General features: G+C 47.8%; 1 protein-coding gene across 2 annotated transcripts in view; it reads left to right on the top strand.

The window, feature by feature from the left end:
• Nucleotides 1-19,400: 19,400 nt before the first annotated feature.
• Nucleotides 19,401-20,489, top strand: part of PTPN18 (protein tyrosine phosphatase non-receptor type 18) — a 237,907-nt gene continuing 236,818 nt past the window's right edge. The window contains exon 1 of one of the 2 annotated variants that reach the window (XM_086940321.1): nucleotides 19,401-19,708. In XM_086940321.1, coding sequence (XP_086796447.1) covers nucleotides 19,625-19,708 — 84 coding nt within the window. In that variant the 5' untranslated portion in view covers nucleotides 19,401-19,624. The remainder of the gene's footprint in view (nucleotides 19,709-20,489) is intronic. The other variant, XM_086940322.1, reaches the window with a different exon arrangement.

Genomic DNA, 20,489 nt, shown 5'->3' with positions numbered 1-20,489 from the left:
TATGCTTTAGTTTACATGTGTGTATATCCATAAGGGATAGTGGCAGTCTATAAGTAGCTACTATGACAAGAGTGAAACAAACGAATTCTATTAAAAAAAGTGAATACTGTTTAACAATTAGTAAAAATGGCAATCAGAGAGAAGAAGCTTACCACAAGGTTGTGGACAAACAGGAGTGGTAGACTCTAACATGAGATGTAATACTCAAACATTGAATACAAATGACCGCTATTTACCAGTGTACATCATGTTGCAAGCAGCAGCTTACAATAGTTCTATTAGGCTATACTATAGGTCAATTGATTTGGATACAAAAATACAGATACTAGTTTTTTTTAAATCCAGCATTGTGGGAAGAACACCGACAAAAGAGATTTGTTCCACGTGTCCACTGAAAATGTGTATGTGGGTAAGTCTTGGATAAAAGGTGTGGACCATGAGCATAGTACGAAAAGGCACGTAAATTACATTTCTAAATTCAGAACTTGTACTAAACACTAAACATTAAGTAGATAATGGACTGATATAATGCCATATATGTAAATTCACCCTCATTTAGCGGTTGTCACTCTCTTTTCGCACATATTCACCCGCTGGATGTATGTCGTTACAACGCATACCTTTACAACGCATTTTTTACACATAACATCCATTACAACGCATTCCATTACAACGCATGCCATTACAACAAATTATTTTAAACTACCTTTACAACGCATTCCACTACAACGCATACTACATTTACAACGCATACCATTACAGCGCATACCATTACATTGCATGTATGGTAAGTATTGGATAGTGTAGGGGTAAAAATTACTATTCTATCTCCAGGGGGTGCAGCAGTAAGGTAAGTGTTGGATAGGTTAGGGGTAAAAATTACTATTCTAACTCCAGGGGGTGCAACAGTAGGGTAAGTATTGGATAGTGTAGGGGTAACAATTACTATTCTAACTCCAGGGGGTGCAACAGTAGCGTAAGTGTTGGATAGTGTAGTTATGCGTTGTAATGGTATGCGTTGTAATGACTGCGTTGCAATGACATGCATTGTAGTGGTATGCGTTGTAGTGACATGCGTTGTAATGGTTGCATTGTAATAGTATGCGTTGTAATGGATGTTGCGTTGTAAAAGTTTTGTTGTAAAGGTAGTGCGTTGTAAAAGTTGCGTTGTAAGTGTTGTTTCCCTCACCCCCCTGACAAACAACATACCTCCTTAGACTTCAGGGCGGTCACTCTCTTTTAAAGCCTTTCTCAACCCCAAAATAGATTTCATTTTCTATTCGCCTTAAAGGGACCGCCCTCTCAATCTTTCAAACGTATTTCTCAATTTAGAGTCCAGCAGGGTGACATGCATTTCAGGGGTGGTCCAGCAACTGTTGCTTGAAGAGATGAGGTGTCCGCTACTTGGAGAAAGGATGGTGCCTGGTGTGTCAGGACTGAGACGGTGTCCCAGAACCACAGGAGGATGCCCCGCGCCTCCTTTTCTCCTTCGTTGAATTGTTCATTTCCAGTCAGCTGCTGTTGGAGCATGTCGTGCACTTAACTGTTGAGGTACTACTTTCATTCACTGGGTACAGCGGGGGACTTCGACGACTAAGTTCTCGTAGATAAAGCTGGAGGGCCGTGCAAGCCAGAGGAGTTCTCTTATGATCAGTTGGTGTGAGTCTACGGTGCCTGTGATGTCCTCTGAGGAGCCTCCTCAGCAGAGCCCTGCAGATCTCACAAACACTGGCTAGCAAATGAGAAAGCACATAGATGCAATTATGAAGTTCATCTCCACAAAGAAGGGCTTCATTGTTGGAAAAGTCAAGTTAATGTCAGACATCCGTCCTGCTGTGTGTGTGCAGTGAGGACCCTGCCACTGGCTATGAACTCCAAGTGGGAAACATTGTTTACAATGCATGCGATACATTACTGCGTGACAAGGGGTGAAAGCTGCAGCACAGGTGGGTCCTGGACACCCTATCGCAAGTATCACTTTCTCCTGTACAGAGGCTAGTAGGCAAAGTGGGCACCTACAATCAGACAGCCCTGAATGTGTTAATGAAAATCATGTTGTGAGGTTGTCCTGGGAATTGGCCCTTGAGTTTATTGCGTCCATTAAGCCTGGTTCAGAGTTCTCATATATTGTCAGATTAGGCCAGAGAGGCATGATTTGCCCAGAGTCAATCCTTTTGGGAAAGTAGGAGAGACCCAAGACTCTGACACAGTAACTCTTTTGTAACCTATTCATCTCAATGCTATAATGTAAGCTAGTAATGTCTAAGCTGCCACGTGTTAAAGGAATACTTTTTTGAATTTTGAATAGACTTTATCATATTTTAAGTGATGTTTATTGTGTGATTTACACAGCAAATACGTTCAGTGCTGGGCTCCTGCACGGGCTCTAAGATCAGAGTCAAACTCGGCTCTAGCTCAGCTCTCCCTGCTAATATTGGCTCACCCACCTCTACTTTCATCTAGGCCCTTGTACATGAGAATGTGTAGTGTTCATGCTGTTTATATGCAAATTAAATTATCATGCTGCAGGGATTCCACGAAGTTAGGTTCAATGTATTTGTTTTGATTCCTGTCTTTGCATCTTTTATATTTGGGCTTTCTACTTCTCTAATCCACAGAATTGCCACTCCAAGTGGAGGGATTCACTTTGTGTTCCCACTATGACCACTAGATGGCGGCATAGCACTGCTACAGAGCCATGTTTTGTCATCAGGCGGGAAGCCTACGATTCTGAGAAACTCGGCCCACGAAGTAATGTTATTAAGTAACAGACAGTACTGTTTGTTAGAAGTCGTAATACACAGAAATTGCCTAGTCAGTGAAACTGCTCTCCTCCCGCGCAGCTCCACCAGCTAAGAGCTGCCCACGAGGGCGCTCTGACCTCTATGTCAGGGTGTTCGAGGCCTCCTCCACCCACAGGCTCCTCAACCCCGGCGGTCCAGTGGGAGAGCAGTCTGCTCCTGTTCTGCCCTCTATCTTTTCTTCTCTGTCTTTTTTCCTTTTTCCTTTTCTCTTCTACGTGCCTTTTATCTGTTTTTCCCTGTTTTCCTGTTTTTTCTTTTTCCTTTTTCTGGGCCCCCTTTTCTTTTCCCCCCGCCTTCATCCCTCTTTTCCTGCCCCTGCAGCCCCCGCGGCGCCTCCGCCCTCCATTGCACTGTTTCTGCTCCCTGCCTCCCAGCTAGCCCGCCCTCCCCCTCACCCTACTTACGGCAAGGCAGAGTGCGCCTGTCTGCGCTCGTCAGCGCCCCAACCATGCCCCAACCGTGCCCTGACCACACCAGGAACCCTGGCCTCCTGAACCACCAGTGCTACGACTCCAGCAGCCTCACGATCTCAACCCCGGATGCACCAACAACCCCAGCTCTCGACGCAGAGCAACACCCACAGCCCTCTCTCCTGTCTTCACTGCTGCCGCACCTTCACCCACCTCCGTGCCCCAGCTCCATCACCCAACCAACCGACCCTCACTGCACCCAAATCACTCAACTGCGTCCTCCTCAATGTACGATCCCTCCACAAACACACCATAGAGATCTGGGGCTTCCTCAATGCCGCCTCATCTGTTGTCACCTTCCTTACGGAAACCTGGATGCACACTAGCTCAGCACCAGACATCGCCATCCCCGACAGCTACAAGATCATCCACAAGGACAGCTCCAACAGGGCAGGAGGTGGCATCGCCATAGTCAACACAAAAGCACCCTCCATCTGACCACCCACCCAGGCGACCCCACACCCATATGGAGCACCTGCACTTCCATATCCAGACCAACCCGAAAACCACCCTCCGTGGCACACTCATCTACAGACCACCCATCCCCGCTCCATTCACCAATGGCATCATTGACCTCATCACACCCCAGGCCCTCACATTGCATGCTACTCGGAGACCTCAACTTCCACCTGGACAACCATAACGATCCGAACACCTCCTCCCTCCTAGAGAACCTTGCCAACGTCACCATCCCAACACACACAGCAGGGCACACATTCGATCCCCATCTTCACTGCAGGAAACCGCATCTCCTACAGCCACACCACAGAACTTCTCTGGATGGACCACCACCGTATCCACTTCTCCAACAAACCCACTGCACCCAAGAATGCCCACCATTTCCCCCACAGAAGTTGGTATAAGGTCACAGAGGACCAGCTCACCACCACCCTCAACAGCCCCTCACCACGTCAACCTCCGACGCCAACACCGCAGCACGCAATGTTCACCAATGGATCGCATACTGCGCCGACACCCTGGCCCCCCTCAAGAAAGCCACTGGTAAAGACATGAAGAAAGCAAGCTGGTTCAGACCTGCCTTTCAAGAATCCAGACGCTCCTGCAGACGTCTCGAGATGACATGGAGGAACCACAAAACCCCTGACGCCCACACTGCCTTCAAAGCAGCCACCACTGCACACCACCACCTCATCAAAAACACAAGTAAGAAGGCCCTCCAAGAGAGAATCAACACCAACGCACACAACAACAAAGAAATCTTCACCATCATCAAGGAATTTGCCAAACCCAACAGCGAAACCACAGACGTCCCACCCTCCCAAGACATCTGCAGCAGACTCTGCATCTTCTTCCACCACAAGTTCAAGACGATCTATAACAACTTTGACAACCAGGACCACCCCACTGCACCAGCAACTTCCCAACTGATGCCCCGACAGACCCTTCTCAGTTGGACCCCACTCACCATGGGCAACACCCTAAAGACCATTAAAGGCATCCACTCCAGAGCACCATCGAACCCCTGCCCGCACCGCATCTTCCACAGAACCTCCATCACCATCGCACCCGAGCTACGTGGTCCATCAACTGCTCCCTCGAGACCTCCTCCTTCCCCGATGACTGGAAACACGCCAAAATCAACCCACTCCTGAAGAAACCCTCCACTGATCGAGAGACCTTAAGTACTCCAGGCCCATCTCCCTGCTACCCTTCCGAACCAAAGTAATAAAAGAAGCCATAAACAACCAACTGGGCGACTTCATCGAAACAAACAACATCCTAGACATCTCCCAATCTGGTTTCTGAAGCAATAACAGCACCGAGACCGTCCTTCTCGCCGCCACCAACGACATCCACTCCCTCCTCGATCAGGGCAAAACCATGGCCCTCATCCTCTTGGACTTCTCGGCAGCATTCAACACAGTCTACCACTGTACCCTAACCTCTAGACTTCACGACGCCTGCATCAGTGACAAGGCCCTCGACTGGATCCGGTCCTTCCTCACAGTAAGAGAACAAAGTGTCAAACTTCCGCTATACTTTTTGGAACTGACAGAGAGCAACTGTGGCGTGCCCCAGGGCTCCTTGCTCAGCCCCACCCTCTTCAAAGTCTACATGGCCCCCCTCGCAACTATCATCAGGATCCACGGACTCAACATCGTCTCCAACGCCGACACACAGTTGATCCAATGAACCCAGCGTCACCACGCACAACTTCCAAGAAGGGATGAAAGCCGTCACCAACTGGATGAAGACCAGCTTACTGAAGCTATACTTTGACAAGACAGAAGTCCTAATCCTGGGATCCCCCTCGGCAAGGAACATTACCTGGTGGCCCTCTGCGCTAGTAACTCCCCCCACCCCTGCGGACAACGCATGAATCCTCGGCATCATACTAGATGCATCGCTCACTATGGACCACCCGATCAACTCAGTATCCACTGCCTGTTTCAATACCCCCAGCCTGTTGCAAACACCGTCAGATGGATCCCCACCGAATCTAGAAAGACCGTCACTCACGCGCTCATCAACAGCAGACTCGACTACGGCAACATACTCTATGCCGGCATTACCCAGAAAAACCTCTGCAAGCTTCAGAATGTCCAGAAAGCCGCAGCCAGACTGGTCCTCGATCTCCCCTGGCACAGTCATGTCAATCAACAGCTCTGTGAACTCCACCGGCTCCCGGCAGACAGAAGAACAACCTTCAAACTACTCACCCACACGTACAATGCCGTCCACAACCCCAGACCAGCATACCTAAACAGCTGCCTCTCCTTCCACGCACCCAAACAATACCTCTGCTCTGCCCAGCTCGATCTGGCCTCCGACCCACGGATCCGCAAGACAAGAACCAGAGAAAAGTCCTTTTCCTTTCTCGCTGCCAAGACCTGGAACACCCTACCCCTCCACCTCAGACTATCTCCACCACTACCCCAGTTCAGGAAGGACCTCAAGACCTGGCTCTGCGAAAAACCCAAGCACTTAGATGGATCTGCTCCACACCTCCCCCCAGCACATTGAGACCCTCATGGGTGAGTAGTAGCACTTTACCATGCCTAGATTCATTGAGTTGCTCCGTGACTGGTGCGTCCTCCCCTCTCCGCTAACCTAAACGGATTCACGTGGACTGCTCAGGTTTGCACCGGGCACAAACTGAATCCCAGGCACTAACGATACCCAATAACACTGAATTAATCACTAGCCATGGTTTCTCGAGCAGCATGCCCCCAGTGTAAAGTGCTTTAACCCGTCATCAGGGATAGCAAGCGTTATATAAATGCAATTATAATGTACAATTACAGCGAAGTCTGGCAGCAGGCATGCATGCATGACCTGCGGTGTCAGATTCTGTGGCCCGAAGTTGGCGGGTTTGTGATGGCGAGGTAAGGCATGCCTTACGGCCCCACCAGCAGGAGGCAGCAAAGACTGCACTACTGCAGCTCAGGATAAAAATAAGGGCCTGATTTAGATCTCGGCAGATGGATTACTCCATCACAACGGTGACGGATATCCCTTTCGCTGAAATTAAAATTGCTTAGGATTTAATGGGATTTATATTTCGGCGGATGGGATAACCATCCCCGTTGTGATGGAGTAACCCGTCTGCCGAGATCTAAATCAGGCTCTATGTCTCTGGTGTATGCGACTCAGCTCGATCCTGCACATGAACAGTCAAATGTTGGTATGGCTTACCCAAACTGTGCCATCAACACAGATGTCCAGCAGCTAGTGCTTGCACAAAGAGTGGGCGAAGCTTGTGGCATCGCCCAAATGGCTATCGTACAAACATATACATGGAGTGACCGCCTCTCCGCAGGTCATCACAAGCACTGTTTACAGCCGTGAACTTTCATGGGATAACCTAATGCATCCTGGGTATTCTCGTCTTGTTTTAATTGAATTTAGCTTATTAGACTAAAACACCAGAAATCAGTGATTTTGTAGGTGAAAAGCTGTTCATGTGGTAATACACCATCACACCTTACTCTCAGGCAGCTGTTCATGTGGTAATACACCATCACATTTTACTCTCAGGCAGCTGTTCATGTGGTAATGCATCATCACATTTTACTGTCAGAGCAGCTGTTCATGTGGTATTACCTCTTCACATTTTACTGTCGGAGCAGCTGTTCATGTGGTAATACACCATCACATCTTACTGTCAGGCAGCTGTTCATGTGGTAATACACCATCACATCTTACTGTCAGAGCAGCTGTTCATGTGGTATTACCGCTTCACATTTTACTCTCAGGCAACTGTTCATGCGGTATTACCTCTTCAGATCTTACTGTGAAGACAGCGCTGTTCATGTGGAAATACATCATCTCATTTTACTGTGAAGACAGCTGTTCATGTGGTAATACATCATCACATCTTACTGTCAGGCAGCTGTTCATGTGGTAATGCATCATCAAATCTTACTGGCAGAGCAGCTGTTCATGTGGTATTACCTCTTCACATTTTACTCTCAGGCAGCTGTTCATGTGGTATTACCTCTTCACATTTTACTGGCAGAGCAGCTGTTCATGTGGTAATGCATCATCAAATCTTACTGGCAGAGCAGCTGTTCATGTGGTATTACCTCTTCACATTTTACTCTCAGGCAGCTGTTCATGTGGTATTACCTCTTCACATCTTACTGTCAGGCAGCTGCTCATTTGGTAATACATCATCAGAGCAGCTGTTCATGTGGAAATACATCATCACATCTTACTGTCAGGCAGCTGTTCATGTTGTAATACATCATCACATTTTACTGTTGGAGCAGCTGTTCATGTGGTAATACACCATCACATTTTACTCTCAGAGCAGCTGTTCATGTGGTATTACCTCTTCACATTTTACTGCCAGAGCAGCTGTTCATGTGGTATTACCTCTTCACATTTTACTGGCAGAGCAGCTGTTCATGTGGAAATACATCATCACATCTTACTGTCAGGCAGCTGTTCATGTTGTAATACATCATCACATTTTACTCTCAGAGCAGCTGTTCATGTGGTATTACCTCTTCATATTTTACTGCCAGAGCAGCTGTTCATGTGGTATTACCTCTTCACATTTTACTGGCAGAGCAGCTGTTCATGTGGTATTACCTCTTCACATTTTACTGCCAGAGCAGCTGTTCATGTGGTATTACCCCTTCACATTTTACTCTCAGGCAGCTGTTCATGTGGTATTACCTCTTCACATTTTACTCTCAGGCAGCTGTTCATGTGGTATTACCTCTTCAGATCTTACTGTGAAGACAGCTGTTCATGTGGAAATACATCATCACATCTTACTGTCAGGCAGCTGTTCATGTTGTAATACATCATCACATTTTACTGTTGGAGCACCTGGACATGTGGAAATACATCATCACATCCTACTGTCGGGCAGTTGTTCATGTGGTAATACATCATCACATTTTACTGTTGGAGCAGTTGTTCATGTGGAAATACATCATCACATCTTACTGTCAGGCAGCTGTTCATGTTGTAATACATCATCACATTTTACTGTTGGAGCAGCTGTTCATGTGGTAATACACCATCACATTTTACTGTCAGAGCAGCTGTTCATGTGGTATTACCTCTTCACATTTTACTGCCAGAGCAGCTGTTCATGTGGTATTACCTCTTCACATTTTACTGTCGGAGCAGCTGTTCATGTGGTATTACCTCTTCACATCTTACTGCCAGAGCAGCTGTTCATGTGGTATTACCTCTTCACATTTTACTGGCAGAGCAGCTGTTCATGTGATATTACCTCTTCACATTTTACTGGCAGAGCAGCTGTTCATGTGGTATTACCTCTTCACATTTTACTGTTGGAGCAGCTGTTCATGTGGTAATACATCATCACATCTTACTGTGAAGACAGCTGTCCATGTGGAAATACATCATCACAAATTTACTGTTGGAGCAGCTGTTCATGTGGTAATACATCATCACATTTTACTGTTGTAGCAGCTGTTCATGTGGTAATGCATCATCAGATTTTACTGTTGGAGCAGCTGTTCATGTGGTAATACATCATCACATCTTACTGTCGGGCAGCTGTTCATGTGGTAATACATCATCACATTTTACTGTTGGAGCAGCTGTTCATGTGGTAATACATCATCACATTTTACTGTTGGAGCAGCTGTACATGTGGTAATACATCTTCACATTTTGCTTCAGTGCAGCTTCTGGTGCACATGTCATTCTATTCTGATTGCTTAAGAGAAATACAGCAACGCCAATCCTATAACCAGGGCCACTGGAATTATGCAATTTTACTATTGCAACATTTCCCACATAATTATGGATTTGCCACATAATCCAATATCTGCTGCATAATATGCAGATTATTGCAAAAAAAAATTCTAGCTTCGGTGCAGTTCCTTTTTTGTTACAACTAGGAGAACGGACAGTACCAGCCTGCTAGAGTCAACCTCTCATGAGGCCTAGAACACAGGTGTCAAATGTAGCGCCTCTTTAATAAATTGAGAAGGAGGGGCAGTACCAGCTTCATAGAGGCACCCTCCCGTGAGGTATAGACCTCCAGTGTAGCACCTCTTTGTACCTTCAGGAGAATGGGCAGGACCAGCTTGCTAGAGTCACCTCCCATGAGGTACAGACCTCAGGTGTAGCGCCTCTTTGTTAAATTGAGGAGGAGGGGCCGTACCAGCTTGCTAGAGTCACCTCCCATGAGGTACAGACCTCAGGTGTAGCGCCTCTTTGTTAAATTGAGGAGGAGGGGCAGTACCAGCCTGCTAGAGTCACCTCCGATGAGGTACAGACCTCAGGTGTAGCGCCTCTTTGTTAAATTGAGGAGGAGGGGCAGTACCAGCCTGCTAGAGTCACCTCCGATGAGGTACAGACCTCAGGTGTAGCGCCTCTTTGGTAAAAAAAAAATTCATCTAGTTCGTATTTATCCATATTTTATTTTTGAACTGTGAAAGAATGAAGTTGCAATTAATATATTTCCACATTTATTAACCTGATAAATATACACACACAACCTCTCTCAAGTAGCCATAAAACAACACACGAACCTAAAAACATTACAATTGTAGACCAAGCACATGCATACCTGCAGCTATTTAGATTTGTTTAGGAAAGCATTTTCTTTTTTTTTTTGATTCTATATTTTCACAAAGGCCCTGTTTTTGACCCTTTAGTGATGACTAACAGGTTAGAAAAACACTCAAGTGAAGATGCCTTTCTGTATCTTTTTTTTGTAAATACCTGCAAGGGAACACGTTGTTTCCCATCTGTATCTTTGTGTACAAAATCAGTTAAACGAGAAAACTGGAGGCATGAGTTGATATTGAATTCTTCCCATTCCATCACAATGTAGCCGGATAGTATCCGGCAGCTGGAACGCCGAGGGCTCTTGGGCCTGGTGTCGCTCTTCCCCCGAACCCCACACAAAGATGGCGGCCACAAGCTGCAAGGTCGATAGAGCCCAGTCTCCAGTATCATGCTTCCTGCGCGTGCATGGGGAGTGTTCAACATTCGGAGAGGAGACGCTGCGTCAGGGAGCTGTGTGTGTCTCTTTTCAGTTGGCGCCAAGGTGAGGAAACTTCGGACGTTGCAGATCTTTTCTGCACCTTCTTCCAGATAGTAGCTGACAGACGGCTTCAACAGAGCAGGCCGAGCCTGCTGATAAAATGTCTGCACGGTGCAGAAGGAGGCTGAGAGCCCAGCATAAGCTGCTGACAGAGAGTGGTGTGACAAGGGTGCCAAGGGCCCTAAAGCAGGCAGAGAAAATGCCCCTCTGTCCCCCAGCTAGAGAGAAAAGTTGCCCCTAATTGTGGTGCAATAGCCCCATCACACCCCTGGGCCCCGGTGTCACTGCACTACTCATAGCTAGGCCCCTGCAGAAACAGAACTGTCACTTTGAGTGCCACGCCAACTCAGGGCTTCCTGTTGAAGTTGTGAGTTCTCACACCATCACAGGCGTGTTGCACAGACCCAAACGTGCTAGAATTGCAACAAATAACAGAAGAAGAGCTCAACTCTGGTCATCACGAATAGCACTGAAACACCTTCCATGCAGGCCCCACTGCAAGCTCACAGCCTTGCAACCAAGTCCGTCTTAGAGTAGCAAGCTACCTTTGTGCGTTGGTGCCTCCGAGGTATGGAGAACTATATAAATGCAACTACAATACTCTACGTTGGTTGGACCCAAGTATATCTGATACCAAACACTGCCAACCTCCATGCTCTCGTTCATTGTATGAACCAAGGGATGTTTGAGTCTCTTAAGCAACTGACTCTGCTTGCACGGAGTGACACAACCTGCACACATCTTGGATTTCAGAGGATGAACGTACAGCTCTCCAGTGATTGAGTAGGGGTGAATTAAGAGTTGTTTGATGAATGACACGGAGGCATCACTTCCTGTCTCAATAGAAATAATGAAGATATGTTTCGGTCACTCACACAGATGTGTCGGAACCGCACTGCGTCAGGTTACATAAGAAGTCTGAGTTCCACCCCTTGTACCAGCAGACAAACTTCAAGATGGGAGCCAGGAGGAGATCCCAGTTGCTCAGACCATTGGCAAGTTAGTGCTGCCAAGACACCAAAGTATTCGTTTTAAACTGAAAACCACATATACATGAAGGGAGTGGTGACAGCGGTAGAGCGTACCTGCAGCACAGCTGATCTGATGGAAGTACCGGGAACAGCCGTGCAGCCTGACAACATCCGGGGCAAGAAGATTCTACCATCAGGGAGGCACGATCTCGAAGCCCAAGGAGCTGTATCTCTGATGAACCTCACAAGACTTTAGTGTCATCTTAAGCATTTTGGGGGCCTTGGGCAAGAAGAAAAATGAATTTTATTACCCATTTCAAGCCCACAGGATGCCAAACAATACTACATTATGTTACATTTTAACATAGTCACATAAAAACAGTTTAAATATGTCTTGCCTTATTTGCAAAAATCCCTTAAGATGACACTGGTTATAAGACACAGTCAGAGGTCACTATCTGTAGAAAAGGAGGGAGGTTCAGCAGCCGCGGCCTGTGCAGGTAAGAGCAGTGAGGCAGTGGGGCCAGCTGCGGGAGGGGGACGATGACCACGGGTAATTAAATAAATAATTTTCCTTCGTCATCGTCCGTCAAATGTTTGTAGACCCTTGTCGAATCAAATAACCTAGTCTGCCCCTTTAGCAAAGGGACAGAGACCCGCAAACCCGATTTTCCTGGGCTAGAACTTCATCCAGGTTTGCCCAACACCCAAAAACGTCAAAACAAGCGTAGACTGATAAAGACTACGAATAGTTGTAGAATCAATGAACTTATGTATTTAAGAATTTGAGATTAAACAAATCAAAATATTGTTCCTGGGTCTAGGTATAACCTTTAAATCAATCGTTCGTTCAATAACTTTATTCAGTTATTATACAAAAACAACCATAAAAGTACAATAAATTCATAACCATTTAAAATATACAGCACATTGAATATCATAGTAAGGAAAACAACGTTCAATGTTCAGTTTTCACACTTGCACGCAACTTCAAATCAACTTTTAAAACAGATGTGTCCAGGTTTACACCTTGTGGACATTGAAAGAACATGGTTGCTTGCAACTTTGAACATTAATATAATTGCTTCACTAATTATCAGATTTCTACACTGTGTTTGAAAGAAAGAAAGCAAATGGACAGCGTTGGAATACTTGTGTAGGTCTATACGTATCAAAAATAGTAATTTAAGGAAAGAAATCTCATGCCTTCTAAATAAAGCTATTGGATTTTAAACAGGGAATCTTAAATATCCTTTCAACCTCCCCACCAAGACATTACCTACCTTTTTGTCAGGACTTTAGGAATCTGGTTACTAAAATCGAATTTTGCTGACAGAAGAAAATGCAAATCATTGAATGTTTTAATAAAATGAGTCAATTGAGGGTTTCAGTTGTTCGCATGAGCTAACCTTGGGTAACTGCAGTGTTTGCCTTTCGGACCCCCCTGCTCCCAATACCACTTCTTTTCACTATCATCAGGTGACTCTATTGAATAATCAATTAATGGAATCCAACAACAAGTCTTTACGCTATCATCAGTTGGCTCTCTTGAATAATCAGTGACTTGAATCCAACATTAAGCCTTTTCACTATCATCAGTTGGCTCAATTGAATAATCAGTGAACTGAATCCAACATTAAGCCTTTTCACTGTCATCAGTTGGCTCAGTTGAATAATCAGTGAACTGAATCCAACATTAAGCCTTTTCACTATCATCAGTTGGCTCAATTGAATAATCAGTGAACTGAATCCAACATTAAGACTTTTCACTATCATCAGTTGGCTCTCTTGAATAATCAGTGACTTGAATCCAACATTAAGCCTTTTCACTATCATCAGTTGGCTGAGTTGAATAATCAGTGAACTGAATCCAACATTAAGCCTTTTCACTATCATCAGTTGGCTCACTTGAATAATCAGGGAACTGAATCCAACATTAAGCCTTTTCACTATCATCAGTTGGCTCAATTGAATAATCAGTGAACTGAATCCAACAACACATCTTTCCACTATAATCTGGTGGCTCTACTGAATAATCAATTAATTGAATCCAACGCCATGACTGGCATAACAAGTGGAACCTTGATTTTAATGATCATGTCAGGAATAGGAAGGGGCGAAGAGAGACAAGAGCACAGGTGTGGTACCCACAGAGTTCAATCTAGGGGTTTGAGCCCTATAGAAGGTCATATCGGCGAGCTCGCATAGGGGGACGCTCTTTCCAGGTGCAAGCAGCGAAGCTGTGGAATGAGTTGCAGCTGAAACTAAGGATGTTGACGGATCTCCTAGCGTTTGGGAAATCACTTAAAACGTGGTTATTCCAGCTTTAATTGCCCTGGTATTGCAGTCCAGCGATTTTCAATCATTGTGCTTGCGTCGGGACGCTCTTTCGAGTAGCTGTGCACTTAATAAAACCCATACAAAATAACATAACATAACAGAAGAAGCCAGTCTTGGAAACTGTGGAAGATGGGAACATGGAAATTAGAAGAAGACATACCGCGATTGTTCTTTGGGTTAGGGCCAGAACGTCTGGGGGATGTAGAGCAGGGTTAGTATATAAGACTCTCACAGGCAGTGATTAATTTGAGCCTGTGGTTTCCAGTGCTCCGCACCGGCACTTAATTGTCGACACTGGCACTTTTAACAGTCTGCCACAAGGTGGCACTGTTTAGCTACTTTAGAGATGACCACAACAACAGTTAAATATTAATTTACTATACATTAAAAATGACTATTACCTGCCACCCAAGCCATTCTTATAGCTTTGGGAGCCTTGGATAGTCCAAATGTTCACACTTGTGGGAGTGTGATGGTTTGTGGTTGTGTTGTTACTATCATTGGCAGTGCTGGCAGGGGCAATGTGTGGTGCAAGCTGCAGTGGCCTCCTGACAAGCGCCCTGGCACTTAAAAAAAAAAATTATTTACAAATTGCACTGCTCACAGGCACCAGGTAGGCACCTGGTAGCGCCTCTATTTGTTGGGTTTTCGCTTCTGAACTAATTAATTCTTCCTTCCCGGTTCCTGTTCCCCGTTCTCTGCCCTACAGAACTTTGGTTCCCTCCTTGATACCCCAGGGTCTCATACCACGAATACTTTACCTTTCATCATAGGCAGCGTCCTGACTCCGCATCTTCTTCACGTCACTCCTCTCCTCGGCATATTCCGGCCCTGGGCCTCTGTCCTGGTTGGACCGAGGTTAGTTACAGTCCTCTCGAGCCGGCTGCGAAGCAAGCTGCTACCCTATTTATTTATATTATATATCATTATTTCTTTCATCACAAGTGGTCCTGTCACAGTCTGAGGCTTCTGTTGGCCCCATTCTGAACCAGTGTCTAATGTCTCACCAGTGCTTACTTGAGCCCTGGTTTCCGGTGCACTTAATTCTTAGCACAGTCGATTATGAAAGTCTTCCACATGGTGGCGCTGTGTGCCAAATTTGATTATGAGCACAACAGCAGCTGTTTATTCACTTGATATATATTAACAAATTACTAATAGTGCCACCCGAGCCATTCTTATAGCTTTGGAGGCCTGGAATAGTCTGAATGTCACACTTGTGGGAGTGTGATGGTTAGTAATTGTGTTGATACTGTCATCGGCAGCGCCGGCGGGGGCAATGGATGGTGCAAGCTGCCTGTTCACTTGATGAGGGCACTGGCACTTATTGGTTTACAAATTAACCACTGCTTCCCCCATTTTGCCCCTGGTTCATATTTTAGGTGTTACGTCCAGTGTTTTGACTGGAAGGGGTGGACCAGTGGTATAGTTGACTGTATCCCTTGGGGATCTCCCCCTTAAACCAAACCCACCCAGATCAAAAGAGATCTACTGTGTGTAGTTTTTAACACGTCATTAAACATTTCAGGCCAACCATGTTCACTGGCTGTGTTATTTTGTGTGTCAAGTTTGCCACGTCGAAGATGTATTATCCTGCAACAATGGCACACAGAGAGAATACAGGTTCTGGGCTACCAGCTGACACCTTGCAGGCTCGAGACCTCTCAGGGCACAACACACACCTGCCACCCACACCTGTGCCACCACCCTGCTACAAGAAAGCAAAAGACACACAAGTGATGGGTGGAATGCAGAACAAATCAAAACATTCTCCCCAGTCAAGAGATCTGGGTTAACCCCTCCCCTGCGCGGCTAATTCCCTCACTGTGCTGGGGGGCGGGTGCGTGCGTAGCACCCCGGTGCTCATGACGAGCTCAGCTTGTCATGCAGCATGGTGGCGCTGTGCTCATGATGAGCTAAGCTCGTCATGACCACGCCTGTTCCAATGGAACGCCCAGCACAGCAGGGGAATTATCCCCGCGTGGTCCCGGTGCAACGGCCATGGCGAGCTCAGCTCATCATGAGCACAGCGCGACTGTGCCTCATGACGAGCTGAGCTCGTCATGAGCACGCAACGGTTTAAATCCATCATTCTTTTGTTCACCATGACACCCCAGTTTAGGCCTGGCCAAATGCAAATCAGTCTTGGCCCTGTGCCTCATGGGAACAGTCCAGTCCGAACTTCACAATAAAGCACGAATTTCACTAAAGCTACAAGTGGTCCATACCTGATTTCCGACCGTGTGGAGAGGAATCTCACTCAGGAATGCTTGTATATATATATATATATATATATATATATATATATATATATATATATATATGATTGGCATTGTGCCATGTATTCCTTTAGCCCGACTTGGAGATAGCTTATTACCACGCCATCCATTTCGGGCGTGCAGATGAACTCTCTTGTGACCGGCCCCTTGCCGGTGTGTTCTTCTCTCAACTTTCCTTGCCCCTATACCCTTCTTGCCACAAGGATTGTCTAACTGCCCCTGCATCAAATGCCCCAGTGAACTGATCTGACAGCACACAAGATCCCTCAGCGCCGTTGCCTCTCATGAGGATGACAGGCGTCTGGGGCGGTTGTATGTGATTTCATAGAAAAACGATTCATGGAAAACCCTTTCTATTTCTAAACTGTTTAATGGAAATTTTCAGGATGATTGGCACTTACCTTTTCGTAGACACCAAATCATAGAATGTCTTTTTGATAAAAATTGGCTTTTGAATGCTTATTTTTATAAGTGTAAATTTAATGTTTCAGGTCGTACTTTCAGAAACAGTTTCGTCTGAGGTATTTATTTCAGTGCTTTACTTCAGCGGCCTTTATATCATATTTATATCTTTTACATTGTCAAACAATTACTGTGGATGCTTTTAATTCACTGACCCATCACCACCTGTAAACACCATCCATCGGCGACCCCTAAACACGATCAATCCTTGTTCCTTAAAACCGCTCACCACACCTAACCTGCAGCCATCCCTGAAGCATAAAAGCTCTTTCTGCTCCAAACATCCGCCATCCGTGAACCATAAAATCACTCACTACCCCATATGCCTCCCATTCCTGAACCTAAAAACCTCTTTCTACTCCTAAACACAACCCATCCCACAACACTTAAACACTCAGCACACCCAAACTCCACTCATCTCTGAACCCTAAAAAACCCTCACCGCCATTAAACATGACCCATCGCTGACACATACGAACTCGTCACCCTAAACTACTCATCCCTGAACCCTAAAATCCTCTTTCTACATCTAAATTCTAACCATGCCTGAATCCTTAAAACCCCTCATTACCCTCAACTCCACCCCATCCTGAACTCGAAAATCTCTTCACCACCCCAGCAGCTACCTATAATTGAACCTTAAAAACCCTTAGCAGCCCTAAACTTCGCCCATCCATGTGAACCTAAAACCTCTCAAGACCCCTACACTCCAGCCATCCCTGAAACCTAAAACCCCTTTCTATACCTGAACTCCAATTATTCCCGGCCCCTAAAAAAACCCTCATCATTGTAAACATTACCAATCCCTGAACCCAAAACCCATAGTAGTCGTAACCTCCACTCAAATTTCATGTGGTTTTTTTATTTTTCCTTCAATTTATCTTTCTTTTAAAATGTGTTTTTGTATTTTCATAAAATTCTCTTTCCTTGATATTGCTTTGCCATGAGTTGGCTTCATCCAATGTGGCTCCTCAGTTTTCGTTTTCCATTACTTGGCACACATCATTCTCAGGCACCCACAGGGGTGTAGATAAGGAAAGGAGGAAGTGAGAGAAACCAGGGGGGGCTGTGGACAGAAGGACCAGGGAGGGGCTGTGGGAGGAAAGAGGAAGCGTGGGGTGGACTTGGAGAAGAGAGAAGCCCCTGGTGACATGGGAGGGGAGGGAGCTGGAAACATGAGGTCGGCATGGGCTGGGAGAGGGACACAGGAGCACTTACCTGGAGACAGGTGGAGGCGATGGGCACAGGGGTTGAAAGGTGGGTGACGTGGGGAATAACTGGAGACAGACATATGCTGGGAACCCCTGGAAGGTACTGGGAGGCAGGAGAGATGCTTAGGGGTGGAGAAGGAGACCCAGGGGGCCCTAAGAGACAGGGTAGACAAAGTGAGACGGGGGGGGGGGGGGAGTGCTTAGAGATGCGAGAACCTGGTGACAGACATCTGTTGGGAAGCAATAGAAGGTACCTGGAGACAGGGTAGGTGCTGGGAGACGCAGGAGAGAGGATGGCGGAGCTGTAAAACATGAGATGGAGGGGTGGTCGCAGACAGGCTGGATACCTGGAGACGGGTGGGGGGGGGGGGGGGGGTATGCAAGGAACAGGGAGGTACCTGGAGATGGAGGATGGGTGAGAGGAAGACATGCGACCTGGAGATGGACCTGTGCTGGGTGGACATCATAGAGGGTACTGAAGGCAGGAGGTGCTGGGAGGCAGGGGAGGTACATGGAGAATGGAGGTACCTGAAAAGAGGAGGTGCTGGGAGGCAGGGGAGGTCCCTAGCATTGGGGCTTTCCTCCACTGGCAGGGCAGGTGTCTGGAGACGAGGTGCTGGGGGGCATGGAGGCCCCTCGAGACTGTGGGCTGCTGGGAGGTAGGGGTGGTCCCTGGAGGTAAGGGTGGTGCGCTGGGAGACAGGGGAGGTCCCTGGAGGTAAGGGGAGGTGCTGGGGGGCAGTGGGTGCTTCTGGTGGTTGGGGAGATGGGGTGCTGTGAACCAGGGGAGGTCCCTGGGGGTAAGGAGCGAGGCTGGGAGACAGGGGATACATCTGGAGTTAGGGGAAGGGCTGGGAGGCAGGGGACACATCTGGAGGTAAGGGGAGGTGCTCGGAGACAGGGGACACATCTGGAGGTAAGGGGAGGTGCTGGGAGACACTGGACACATCTGGAGGTAAGGGGAGGTGCTGGGAGACAGGAGACACATCTGGAGGTATGGGGAGGTGCTGGGAGACGAGACACATCTGGGAGGTTGGGGAGGCGCTGGGAGGCAGGGGACACATCTGGAGGTTGGGGAGGCGCTGGGAGGCAGGGGACACATCTGGAGGTAAGGGGAGGTGCTGGGAGGCAGGGGACACATCTTGAGGTTTGGGAGGCAGGGTCAGTTCACGGAGATTGGACAGGTGCTGGGAGACGAGGGTGGTCCCAGGAGGTAAGGGGCGGTGCTGGGAAACGGAGGCAGGTACCTGGAGAGAGGTGCGGATGCTGGGAAGCAGGAATGGGAGGCAGGGTCAGTCCCTGGAGGTTGGGGAGGCGCTGGGAGCCGGGGGCGGTCCCTGTAGGTAAGGGGTGGTGCCAGGGGCGGCCCCGGTGCCTCCTGTCGGAGGCAGCGCTGGGACTCTGCCTGCGCCCCGTGTGACCCTGCACTTCCTCGTCGCTCGCACTGCGGCTCCTGGTCTGTCCCTCCGAGCCGAGGAGGAGCGGCACCTCTCGCCCCCACTCACCCCAATGCCCGCCCCCGGGGGCCCCTCTGTGTGATGAGTCCCTGAACCCGCGCGAGGATTCCCCTGCCGGCCGGGACGATGAGTCTGGAGAACCTGCGGAGCTTCCTGGTCCGGGTGGGGTCGGCGGAGGAGCAGGCGGCGGCGCTGGCCGAGGAGTTCAAGGTGAGACCCCCCCCCCCCCCGCCCCCTTTAATGCTGCCCCCTCAAGCTTCGTGACGCCAGTGTCAGGTGCCAGTACCTCACACACACCTGCATTTTTCTGATTCCTAGATGTGCTTTACTTCCAATGAGAGCGACAGAACTACAAATACCAGAATGCAAAGCCAAAGAGGAGACCCCGACGGGCCTCTCACAGGGGTCTTACCGCAAATCAAGATCTCTGCTCCCGTGCAGGTGCTCGAAGACTTGGCACTGGGGTATATATCTGTCTGCCCCTGGTGGTTTCACATTAGCATTGTGCCTCAGTGGGTCCAACTGAATGATACCATACTTGCAAGGTGTATGGACAGTTTTGGAACACTGCCCTTTCACAGGCAGGTGAACTCTCCTAAGGCTTGCCTCGTCTTGGTGTAGCGCCCTGAGGCCGCGGCATCGAAGCACCTGGTAGGAGAGCACAGGCGCGCACACGCCGCTCGCTCCTGTGTGCACGTGCGCGGGTCCCTTCCAGGGTCTGTGTGTCCAGTGCTGAGGTGACAGCTGTCACTGGTAGAGGACACTTCCTGGGGCTTTCTTCGGTGTGCAGAGGCGCTCGACACTGCCCCCGTGTGGTTACTTTTTGTTATTGCGGGTGTGGCACAGAGCATAGCAACCCAGAGGGCACAGGGCATGCAGCATAGCAACCGAGAGGCCACAGGGCATGCAGCATAGCAACCGAGAGGCCACAGGGCATGCAGCAAAGCAGCATAGCAACCGAGAGGGCACAGGGCATGGAGCATAGCAGCAT

The sequence above is a fragment of the Lissotriton vulgaris genome, chromosome 10, assembly GCF_964263255.1.
Source record: "Lissotriton vulgaris chromosome 10, aLisVul1.2, whole genome shotgun sequence".
In the NCBI taxonomy this organism is placed as follows: Eukaryota; Metazoa; Chordata; class Amphibia; order Caudata; family Salamandridae; genus Lissotriton; species Lissotriton vulgaris.
The sequence above is the reverse complement of the archived record's forward strand: the minus strand, read 5'-3'. Positions and strand labels throughout refer to the sequence as shown.